Source organism: Megascapheus bottae, chromosome 15 (assembly GCF_031878675.1).
Source record: "Megascapheus bottae isolate mThoBot1 chromosome 15, mThoBot2.hap1, whole genome shotgun sequence".
NCBI classification, from domain to species: domain Eukaryota; kingdom Metazoa; phylum Chordata; class Mammalia; order Rodentia; family Geomyidae; genus Megascapheus; species Megascapheus bottae.
Genome location: NC_143523.1, coordinates 31,595,876 through 31,608,888, shown reverse-complemented (window position 1 = coordinate 31,608,888; position 13,013 = coordinate 31,595,876). Strand labels below are relative to the sequence as shown.

The 13,013-nt window shown below is 37.8% G+C and overlaps 1 protein-coding gene across 1 annotated transcript in view; it reads right to left on the bottom strand.

Moving 5' to 3' along the window:
* LOC150054133 (putative neutral ceramidase C) overlaps nt 1–5,865 on the bottom strand; it is a 57,346-nt gene extending 51,481 nt beyond the window's left edge. The window contains exons 1-3 of the mRNA XM_090346350.1: nt 5,735–5,865; nt 3,511–3,671; nt 2,176–2,325 (exon numbers count right to left, since the gene is read on the bottom strand). Of these exons, the coding sequence (XP_090202476.1) occupies nt 2,176–2,325; nt 3,511–3,671; nt 5,735–5,861 (438 nt within the window). The 5' untranslated portion in view covers nt 5,862–5,865. The remainder of the gene's footprint in view (nt 1–2,175; nt 2,326–3,510; nt 3,672–5,734) is intronic.
* Nucleotides 5,866–13,013: the final 7,148 nt, after the last annotated feature.

The following is a 13,013-nucleotide window of genomic DNA, read 5'->3' as shown; positions in this document are numbered from 1 at the left end:
ATTCATTTTATTCCTAAAGAACTATAACATGAGGATTGTTGAATACATGTATTTTTCATGTTTGCTCAAGAATCAAGTTCTTTAAAAGATAGCAATTATGAGTCTGGTTCTTGTGGCTCACATCTGTAATCCTAGCTCCTCAGGAGGCTGAGCTGAGATCTCAGGATCACGATTCAAAGCCATTTCTGACAGGAAAGTCCCTGAGAATCTTATCTCCAATAAACTACTCAGAAAATGCCAGAAGTGGTGCTGTGACTCAAGTAGTAGAGCACTAGCCTTAAGCTCAGGGACAATGAACATCCCCAGCCCTGAGTTCAAGTTTCAAGACCAGATAGCAATTATGAATCTTGAATCTTAGAATTCAAATGTCTACAAACAGCACATAAAAATCTTATCTTAAACCAAAGCGTCTGACAGAGGACTCCATATATAGACCATGGCAGGGGGCGGGGAGTGGAGGGAAGAAAAAAAATCATTCAATAACTAATAACCATGTCTGTAAATAGCCATTACATACAATGGAATTTCCCTTCTGGTGAAAGGAAGAACATTTTAAAACAGAACAAAGTACATTAAACAGAACATTTAAAACAGAGCAAAGCTACATTACTGTGTGTGGCTTGTCGTCAGTTTCCATTCCATTTCCTATTGCTGGCACCCTTGGGAACACAGAGGTAGAAAAATCACTCTGTTTTCCTCCCTGCTTCAGTGCTCAGAGATCCTCCCTAATCCTCATTTCACTCTGGAAATGTCATCAGTCTTAAAGCTGCCTAAACTTAGGCATTGCAAATAAGCCTAATGGCACTTACCTAGCTGCATTTTTCCAAGCCATTCCTTGAGCTGACTTGTGTGACTAAGTGGATTATTTACCGTTCTCCCCTCTGGGTTTCAGAATATTTGTAAAGGTAAACACAGGAAAAAATACTTATATGGCACTACTTTTGACTGGATAGTATTCACAAATCAACACATGAAGCTCCTCTCCTCTCCTTACTCTACCCCAAATTCTACCTTTTGATTTTCTGTGTTTGTTCGTGGCCCCACCTTTCCCAATAAGAACAATCTTTGATCCCCCAGGAAAGTAGTCAAGTTCAGTGGTAAGGAAGACGGTTTCTGCCACCAAGAAGCTTAATGCTGGATCTCTGCTCTAAAGGCTCCTGCTGTATAACCTTGAATGAGTTATTTGATCCTCTACAATATGAAGAGTTGAGTCATCTCATCTCCCACCCACCCTACCAGCTATTCCAAACAGAAGCATCAAAAAACATCCTTGGGTGAAGCTGAGAAAACAAAATTCTGAATGACCTACATTGACTGTCATTGTTTTAGCCAGTGCTGAAACAGTTTCTCACATGTAGAAATATGTGAACAAACATTAACAGAGTACATTTGCTCATTGTGAGCCAAACTTCTGCAGAAAATAGAACTGAATCAAGACTTCAAAACTGACTTAGAGAGAGACATGGCAAAGCATGTCTATTACTTTATTCTGACTCTTCTCTTTCCCTTAATTCTTGTCTTTCTCACTTCCTCTTTCCTCCTCCTTGTCTTTTCCTTTCTCTTCATTTTCTAAATATCTTTCTCTTAAGGCCAAATATCCTCACAGGTAAATAATGAGATGTAATTTAAGGGAAATTATACAAATCATGTTGTAGAATAGAGTATAAAAATTAAAGAGAGTGACAGAATATTCTTCCTAAATTACTGTTACAGAAAGTTTAGTATTCATACAAGAATAACCAGAGTAATATAATAAACCACTCTTGTTACCCAATTTCTACAGTGACAAACTCCTAGTCAACCTTGTTTCATTAGATTCATCTTTTGCATCTTCATCTGATTTACGGTATTTAATCTCAATTGTCAGAGAAGCTGAAGGAAAGATTAGTAATTAATTGTACTCAAACATCTAATCTGCATGATTAAATGAGAGACCATAGATATATAGGTCACGTAATAATCTTCCATAAAACTACTAGCATTCAAAATGATGATGAGTAATTTGCACAACTAAAAGCAAATTTTGATCAAGATTACTTGGATTGCAATAATGACTGTTCATGTACAAAGGTCTACTAGAGTGTCAAGAAAGACATTCAAAAAACCAGTTCCCATCACATTCATCCACAGACTTACATTAAGTCGCAGAATTTCTTTCTCCCCTCAACTGCTTACCTCCAGCCTGAGTCGTTGTGATATCATGCCTAATTCCACGCTAACAAACACGATTCTGTTTGATCCATCAGGTTCTGCGATGATGAAAGCCCGACTATACAGTCTTGTGAGGAGTCCCCGGGCATACTGGCCACTTTTGCTATAGCCCATCTAAAAATAAAGAGAAATTTAGAGCTATATGACTCACCCAAATACCAAAAATCAGGCCTAAACATAGAAGAGTAGATTTCCTCATAAAGATAAAGATAAATCCACATGGCTCTGTGCCAAGATGAGATATGGTGTTTTCAAAAATATAAATTAGGAGCCAGGAGTCTGGCCTAGTGGGAGATTCCTCAGTGCCACATACATAGAAAAAAGCCAAAAGTGGTTCTGTGGCTCAAATGGTGGAGCACTCGACTTGAGAAAGCTCAAGGATAGTGTCCAGGCCATGATTTCAAGCTACCGGACTGGCAAAAAAAAAAAAAACCTAGTTAATTAATTCAGAATCACAGTAGAAGCTTCAATCAATTTGCAGAAAAACGTAAAGGTGAAGGACTGGTGAGACATCAAAAGGGATTTGGGTAATGAAGAAGCTGATAAGGCTCAAAAATCCCATTTCTCCAACAGAGACCTTTGGAAAGTTTTTTTTTCATTGATATGAAGCAATTCTTCTAAGATATTAAAAAGAAGAAAGTATTTCCCCTCATAAATTAGCTCACATTGCAAGTGGGAACATACTAATGATTAGAGATTCTTTGTATAGTTTCATTTTTTCTTGTTAATATGACTTAAAACATTGGTCAACAAAAATCTACATCAGAATGCCCCCCTAGACTGCTTGTTCTCTCCTTCATGAGAGCATTAATACAGGTTGTACATTCAAATAGGTAGAATTAATACTTAGAATATAATTATTGTTTAGTAGATGTGATTAACAATTAGTAGACAGGTTCATGTTCTGGTTATCTAAGAAATTTTTTCCATAAATGGGCTTTTCTACCATCATAGCCAAGAACTTGCAAGCCAGCAGTTAGTCAATAGACCACGCTGGCCCATGATTTTAGCCCAATCTTTTTTTTTTTGTCAGTTGTGGGGCTTGGAGTCTGGGCCTGGGTATTGTCCCTGAGCTCTTCATCCCAAGGCTACTGCCCTGCCCCTTTGAACCTCAGCACCATTTCCAGTTTTCTAGTGGTTACTTGGAGATAAGAGTCTCACTGTGCCCAGGCTTGCTTTGAACCGTGATCCTCAGATCTTAGCCTCCTGAGTAGCTAGGATTTCAGGCGTGAGCGATTGTACCCAGATGCAATGCAACTTTTTAAAATAATCTCCTTAAGGAGTCCAGCATTTTCTTACCAAAATAATGTCTGATACTTGTCCTGTGCAGTCTGCTCGCCCAACACCTATATGGTAGCCACTGAAGTTCTGAAATGACGGAGGCTCCGGAGTGCTAATCACAGGAGAGGTTTGAGTGTCCATGGGATCCTGGGTGGTTAACAATCCCTGAACTCCTGGGTCTAAAACAAAATAAGGTATTGGAAAAGAAATGTTTCTGTGTATTTCTTTGTCTAGCCTCACCTTGGTTCCAGTGGAAAATTTGTAATATATTCTCACATGTAAAATAGGCACAGTGAGAACTGTTTGAAACCACAAAACTAAGTCGAATTTTATTCTTGACCAGAGTTAATTCAGACTAACAGTCAAGGGCCCTGGGGATGCCTGTCTGCTTTTCCTTGCCAAAATTTCCTAGTCTTCCCTATTGACTTCACTTACTTTCTTTGCATTTCTGTTCCAGATAAGCAAAATATGTGGCTGACTCCTGCCACTCACCCTGAAAAACCCAACCTCTGGGGGTTCTTTCTTTCATCCTCTCTGCTCAGACTTCTCTACTACTGCTTTCAGAACTGATCTATCCCCACCACTCCTAGATTCAACTCAAGACTTCATCTCAAGGATGCCTCCCATTTATCCCAGCCCTTCCGTGGCCTTTCTCTGCCTTCCATAAGCTTTTACTAATACAAATTAAATCTCTTTATACTTGCTAACATAGCCACCATGCTTTGAGTTATCTTCATATTGTATATGTGTATTTACACATATATGATCTAGATTAATGTGGGTATATATACTTGTTTATTTGTACTATTCAAACAAACATGAATCTCAACAAAGCCAGAAAAAGGTAGGTGCCAGACACAAACTACATGGGTTTGAAATCTAACTCTACCAGTTGTTGAAGCTAGTTTACTCCATTTTTTTATCTACCTAATGGCTTCCTTGGTATTTCTCAAATAACTGTGTTAATATATATTAACATTTGAAACATTGACTTGCTTAGTAATTTGATTCTCTTCACATATTTAGACATTATACATATATACATTTATATATGGGGATGTGTTTATTTCTTTGTTTCTAACTCCAGATAATAGTCAAATAGTAGCAATGAAGGAAGAGGACAACAGCTAAAGCCACACTAGCACACACTTAAGGACAAAAGGTCTTGGCTATCTTGGGGTCTCAGGTTCCCCATACTAAAAATTACTGTGAGTAGGACTTACTTTATAGGTACTTTATGAGAATTAGATGAAACAATATCACACAGAATATTTGCAATGCTGCTATACACACACACACACACACGCATACACATACACACACACTAAGTAGGTACTTTTATGAAACTCGTTATTATAATAACTTCTCTGAGTCTCTGCTTTCTAGTTCTCTAATTTTAAGAGCTAAAGCTAAGTAATTCCAAGGATCTTTTCATTTCTAGCATTCAAGGTTCCTCCACTGCTTAAGCAGGGGAATTTGTTGCTCTGCATCCACAGATAATTCTAAACACCAGAGCATAGCAGAGAAGAGACTGCAAAAAAAAAAAAAAAGAGGCTGAAAAGGGGAAACGTGTAATGAAAGATTCCATCTCCTTTCCAATTTTTCCTGAAGCCACCTCTCCCTTTACTTTGGTCACAGCATCCTTTCTCCTTCTCTATTTAGGCAACATATCCTAACAGTGAAACAGGACCCCCAGCAAAGACCCATTCATTGCCCACAGTTTTTGTAGCTTCCATGGTTTGCAAGCCATAAACCCCTTTCCAGCATTACACTCAAAAACAAATCAAATTATACTCTCCAATTTCTGATTTTTGTTGCTGTTTATTTGTTTGTTGTAACCCTGGGATATCTGGAGACCATACAACATCATGACAACGAGCATTCAGAATTTGATCTGTTCCGCTCTAGTCTGGAACCTATCCAGTCCTTGTAAGGACTTGAATTTGAGATGTCCTTCCTTACAGCTTTTCACAGACTAGGTGACTTTCTGTGGGTCTTGCTTTCTTCTTTCATCTCCCAGAGACAATGATGACAAAATAAAGCAAAGAGCAAGATTAGAGCCTAGGTTCCTGGGTTTTGTTAGGCAGGCACGGTAATTAATGCAAGGGGGCCAGAGCCATCTCAGGTCATTTACATGTGCATTGAACTACCAGCCAGCACTTGCTCATTTTGGTATTCCTTGGTCATCATGAGGTTTCCTTCAAGCTTAGGAATCCTATCCAAGGAAAGCCAGGACGCTTACCTTTCTGGTTTTCAATGGTCCCACTGGTGATAAATAAGAGGCTGAGAAGGGCCACTGTTATGGCAGTCATCATCACAAGGAGGAAAATCAGGAATATCTCCAAAGAGGAAAAGGTGCGCTTAGCCATTTTTTTTCCCTGAGGCAAAGTAACGAGATAGACAAGATACGGGAGAAGAAAAGGACATAATCACAAATTAAAATATGCATGCTTCAGGCTACCTGAGGCTAAGCTACCTTCTATCTTTCCTATGAATACATTTTGTGGAGGATGGCAAGCCTAGCTCATGGTTCTATGTATCAAATCCACAGTACACAGACCAGTCTATTATGACATCCCATGCAAAGCTCAGATGTGATTTCCAAATCCTCAGCAATCATCTCCCTGCTGGCAAACACCACCCATGACTGAGCACTGACAGCTCCAGTGATCTCTATTCCTTGGCTATAACATTCTACTTTCATCTATGACAATGATTCTGGTTATGAGTTTGTACATGGGAGTGGTTCTTCATTAAGGATATTAAAGCAAGTACAAACAAGTGTTGCTTGTACCTGGGAGAAGGCTGGCTAGGATTACAGCTGTGCTCTGTGGGTGTGATCTTGGCCTGGTAATGGATGCAAAACACTTACTTTGGTCTTTAAACATTATGTTCTAACTTTTAATTACCATCTAGATGTTCAGAAATGCACATAGGAAAAGATGCTGGGCATCTCTGGCCTCAAGCAAGGCATTCGTAAATCTTCCCTTTCAGTGATTAGAACAATGACACCTATTTAATAACTAGTATACAATAATTTTTTTACAGATGTCTTAAAATGTTTTTTATTACTGCTGAAAGGGCCTACAAAAGTGAATACCCAATAGAAAGTAATGGGAAGTATAACACAGCAGATAGAAATTGACTAAATTCTTGTCTTTATTATGCAATCCTGGAAAATCTTCCTGTAATACTTAACCTCAGTTTTCCTATCTAGAAAAAGGCATATGATGCTCATTTTACTACATATGTCCAGGATTCCTATAAAAATAAAACAAGTAGTACTAGGATTTAACAAATATTCAGGTTTTTTCTGGGATATAATAAATATTCTAATACTATCATGCTTCATTAGGTTTCAAAACAGCAAATACTCTGTTCTTCACCATCTTTAAAGAGTAAACCAATACCTAAAGTCCCATTAGAATCATAGATAGGATCTCCAGAATCCTAACCAATAATATAGGAGTGTAGTCTTAGAACCTGGCCTCAAAATGAGTGGCTTGTGGATTAAGAAACTGTTAAAAATGTAAAATAGCAACAAATATATGCACTTCGTATGGCCAGAGGAATGAAGACTTAACTCGGTTTTGTTTCAATCTGACTTAGATAACAAATAATAGCATTTTATTACTTCTCTACAAAGATAATTGGTACTTATGAAAGGTCACCTTTTTAAAAATTAGTTCATATAATAGAGCAGTAGTAGCTGTCTTTTATGTGGCATGGAGTCTTCAAATTGCTCATTTCTACCCAGGGTTCCTTAATGAGCTAAATTAATGCTTGGTCTTTGTGGGCATTTGATTTTGCAACCCAAGGGTTAAAAGTAAAGTGTATCAATATAATAGCAAACACTTCAAAGATAAAGTCAAACTGGGAGTAGACAAAGACACTGGAATACCTTCCACAAGTCCTTGCTCCTGGGAATCTATCTTATCTTTTAATCCCTGCCAGGTTCACCTTCCCCACCAGCATTAAAGACAACCTCAAATCTAGAGCAAAAGTAGTTAAGTTTGAGCCTTGTTTTCAACTTCTAATGTCAGTCCCTGGAATCAGGAGCCACAGCTAATAATGTCCCTCTAGAATTCTAAAGAGATTTACTAGTCATTAGCTGCTGGTTCAATAAGAAATTTCAGGCACATTATACTGAGTTCTTGCTTATGGTTAAGGCCTTATTTTCTGTCATGCAATGATTAACAACTGGACAACCCATCCCAACAGCCAGGATTATATACCTAAATATAATGGCCACATAGTAGAAGCTCATATTACCAAACAGTGATGGTTTTGTGTGTGTGTGTGTGTGTGTGTGTGTGTGTGTGTGTGTGTGTGTGTGTGTGTGTGTGTAGAGAGAGAGAGAGGCAGGGCTAGTTTTGACCTTCCAAATAGATTATTGCTGCCAATCTTCTATACAAGACAACAAAAGTAACTAATTTAAAATTATGGTTTCCTCCTATTGGACTTAAAATGATCTACCTTAATTTCACCATTCTATCTTTACTGCCGGAATTACTGACAAGATGTAAACATGCTTTTTAAACCACTTTAAGCTGATTTAACCATCACTTTTAGGAATATCAAAATCTGAATTAGCACTGATTTACTTTCCAAGGATTAAGATCCCAATCTGAGTACTAAAACAAAGAGTTTGTCTTCAGAATGTACACAAACCTAAAGGTGCTGAACCTAAGTATAACTTAAGAAGCCATAGATTTCATAATGGTTCTTACTTAATGTGTCATAATCCTACAAGCTCAATGAAAAGACTCTATTAACACAATAGCAGGCCATGTTCCATGTTTTTGTCTCCCTGGAGTCTCTATTTTTAAAGAAGGTAACAGTTTTTTTTTTTAAGTAACAATTAGCCAACATTTCCCAAAATATGATAATGAGATAATGCATTAGGATTTTGTCAAAAATTTTAACACAATAGAATGATTCATAATTCTTTTCTACCTAACTCTTCAAGAAAAAAACAAAAAACAAAATCAATCATTCTTACCGGATTCCACTAATCAAGCGTGTGTTTCCATCTCAGGAAAGCAAACAACCCTTTACAATCTTGCTCTCTTTACTCCTTGCTCCCTGTTGGACTTAGATTTCTCAATACTTCTTGAAAGCTGCTGAGGAAAGATTTTCATAGTCAAGCCCATGAAAAGATAAAGTCCCCATTAGTATACCTTATGGCCCTGGTCCAAGAATAAAGAACAAGATGTAGTGATACAATGATAGTCTGATAAAAGGACAGTCTGCTGGAAGTAGATTTGAAAACCTGTTGGACTGAAGATCATATTTGCTTTATGCCATTTTTCTAGAATAATAAGTTCAATGAGAAATCTCCAACCTCAACTATAAAGAAGCAACTTGTTGATTTACCCCTAGAATTCAACCAGTAATTAGAAAGAGTGATAACGGATGTTTGGCATTTGTGTGGGCTATATATACCACTGGGCAATATTTATGCCAATGAAGGGATGAAAAATGACATTAATTTTAAGCAATCACAAAGATAATGTCAAGTTTTAGGTCCACTAAAAATATAAACAATAATAGGTCAATTATGTCATATAACCATTAAAAATAATACTCGAAGCTAGACGTGGTAGATGTCTGTCATCCTGGTTATAGGAAGATCACAAGTCCAGCCTGTGCACCGTCAAGAGGGTATGTAAATAAGTTAATTAAGAAAATCTTCAACTCCCACTGCCTACATGGGGAGTAGGAAATGTTTCTTTTTTCTATTTTTGCCTCCTTTGGCCTTTTTATACTAAAATAAATCCATTCTAAAACTTTCACCATTTTGTGAGACACAGTGGATCACAAAGTCCTGTGATCTTTTTTTGCAAGCAAACTTGGAAGCTGAGGTGAGTCCTCATTTATTCTCCAATGGCAGAAGTTGGTAAGCCTGAGCTAGAAGTCAAATCTCACAAACAACTTTCAAAATTTTTCTTCAGCCAAGAAACATGTAATGAAAGTCAAGAGAGTGAAGGGTTGATCCTCATATACAAATACCAGCAAGAAAAATTCAAAGCCAGGAGACCACAAGAAAAAAATAGACCAGAGCCAGGAGCAGAGACCATAGGACTGAATCTTCAGAACTTTGCATCGAGAACTTTCCATCTGTTTTCACTGTCTGTGATACTCTGTTCAGGATTTTAATCCTAAAAGCATCTGACTTGCCTACCTCAGATCATACAAGTCATATCAAGTCTCCCACTTTGTTTTTCGCATACATACATTGGGCATTATGGCTTTATTCATCCATCATTCATTCCCTTTTTCATTCATCCAGCCTTCTTCCAATTATTCTCCTAAATAAGATTAGGCCCAGCAAGGTGATGTTGGTTTTTCCAAATAAAAGCAAGTACAAGAGAGGTAAGAAAAAAAATGCCCACTAACAAATTGCCATGCTATTTCCTTTTCTCCCCCTTCTCCACTAGTCTCCAAACCCCTCTCTGCTTTCCTCTTCCTATAAAGGAGCTAGACCTTGGCTCATTTATAGAACCCTGCTCCTGACCCATAGTCCAGTCAGATAAGATAGTATTTAACAAGGGTTTAGTAGAAGAACTGGGCATGGCATCTCTTCTTCCTGGTATCATGTGAAAGCTGATTTCTGATCAGAAAAGAAGTGAGAACCAAGGAGATGCCATCTATGGCAGAAGAGAAAATATGTTGGGCCTAAAGAACTCAGTGCCCATCAAATCATCTGGTTCCCATAGGCAAGAACAAGACAACCCTGAGGTGAAATAAAGATGTAATCATTGCATGTGTTATTTCTGTTGGAGTGGCCTCATGAATCTTGTCAGGGAGGATAAACAGACTTTCTCTACCATCTATCTCAACACATTGCTCACATACATGTACACAGAAATTAGAAATTTTCTCACTATTCTACTTATGTTTATCAAGTAAAGACCTTTAAAATTCATAGTGCTAATTTCATACACCCAAACTAATAGTGAAACCTTTTCTTTAACTCTTAGAAAAATTAATAGCTGAGTTAATTTTAGAAAACTTAAAGCACTTCATATCGTATCCATATCATCCTCTCTAAATATCATTTATTGCTCAAAGGAAGCACACATCTTCAGAGAATCAGCTGATTTGGGATCTGCGACAAAAATTACAGGAACTAAATCTGGACTACCTTAGTATACTTGAGGTCAAAAAAATCATCAAGGTTATTAAAACTATTAAAACTATGCTAGAGAACTAGAGAATCAATGATTGACTAATCAGAACCTCAGTTTAAAATATGACTTGAAGCAAATGAGATAATTTTAAGTCTGTGATATCACAGTGATACATCTATTTGAACTTTGCATATCTGTGTAATACAGACTGGCAATTTTATACATATGTTCATTGTACAATGATCTAATCAAGGTAGTTAGCATTTTCATCTCCTTATACACAAACATTATTATTAACAGATAATGATTGTATAAGTTCATGAGACCCATTATTATGCTTAAATTCACATACATATGTTTATATATGATGTACAAATAGTGACCTTATCTTTGCTTCTCATTATAATTACTTTGTGTTTGGGGATTTCAAGCTTCTATCTTCTCGCTATTCATAAAATATAAATAGACTATAAAAGTAGGAGGAGAGGGCAAGATGGGAGATTAGAAGCATTCACTATTTTTGATTCCATGGATAAGAAAAGTCAGATAGCCACACAAAAATTTAACTATTGAGGCACCTGTGGCTTGTTATATTTAATTAAGCTATTAAACACTGCTATCATAAAAACTCACCAACATGTGGCTTTTAAAAATATGTATCTCTTTGTTAGTTGTGCCTCCACGGCACTGTTAGAACACTGAACCCCATTTCCTGTACAGAAGCAACTCCAAACTGCAAGAAAATACAAGATGAATTGTCAAGTTTGTCTGACAAGCAAAATGGAAATAAGAAAGAATTTTTTTTAAAAGAAGGTAAGAGTATGAGTAAGAGGAATATTTAGAAGAATGGGAGAAAAAAAAGAGTAAGAACAAGAATAGAAAAAAAAGAACAAGAATAGAGGAGAAAAACAGAGGAGAGTAATGGAGAACAGAAATCTATAAATTAAAATTTTAGGCCAGTGCAGTGGCTCACATCTGTAATTCCAGCTACTCGCTTAGTTGGCAGAGATAGGGAGGATCACAGGTTCTAGGACACCTAGGGCAAAATTTAGCAAAACCCCCTCTCATCAATCAATTGAGGAGGAGTGGTATATGCCCATAATCCTACCTGTCCAGTAGATATAAGTAGGAGGATCACTGTCAGTAATCCAGGCCTAGACCAAAAACCAGCCAAATGAATAAAATCAAGATGCCTAGCCTGAAAATTATCTAAGGCAAAGGCATGACTCAAGTAGGAGACTGTTTAGCAAATTCAAGGCTCTAGATTCAAACTCCATTGCAAGGAAGGAAGGGAGGGAGGGAGGAAAAGGAAAAGAAAGGAAATGAGGGAGGGACAGAGGAAAGGAGGACGGGAGGAAGGGAAGAAGGGAAGGAGGGAGGGAGGGGGGCATTTCTTTGGAACCTAATGAAGATGAAGTGTTTTATATATAATTTCTGAGACAATAAAGGAAATTTCAATGTCCTCTACATATTTGATGATACTGAGCTTACTGTTAAATTTGTCAGAGTGATAATGGCATTTTTATTATACTTTCATGAAGATTTTTTATCATTCAAAGACATATTCTGAAAGATATTTTTAAGTGAACAAAATATATTACACTAAGATGAACGATGGATGGATGGATGGATGAACAGACAGGATGGATGAATGTGAAAGCAGCTCTGTACTTTAGTATGCTGGGATATTGAGGCATCTGAGAAGGTGCTATAGCACCTCATCCAACATTCCAAACTGAGGAGCGTAGATATATATATATTTTTTTTTTGATGAACCTATGATAGCCATCTGCATTTCTGAATTTGTATTGAATTTGTACTTTCTTAACTTGCCTTTCTGCTTCTGTATACCTGCTTGCTAAGACCTTGAGGAATGTAGTAACTGTTCTCGTGGTTAATCGACAACCACCCACTAGCCCTGGACCCCAGACACTCCCGGATCTGGAGAATGAGTTAACGACCCCCCAGCAGGGAGTAGCAACAGAATACACATTCCAGACCCTCACCCACCTAGGAGTGGGACTGGAGACAATGACCATCTCCGCCAACAAGGTCGGACTTGTGGGGGCCAGCAAACTAAGGCAAATGTCAACCAATCATGAGCCTGTTACCATGGAGACCCCCCCAGACCCATATCTGGCCAAAAGCCATCCTCCTAGAATCACCATGGGGGCTCTGTCCAATCAATTCAAAGCACTACAGCCCACAAGACCACCAATGCTTAGCCTTGGCCCCTTTCCCGCTTCCTGTGGCACCAATCATTGCTAGAAGTTTGGTATGAATTTTCCCGTGTGGTGTATTGATTTGCTGTCCATGCTTACTGGGGCCTTCCCCCACCAAAGAATGTATAAAAGGTGCTGTAATTTTGGGCTCGGGGCCTCTGGTCTG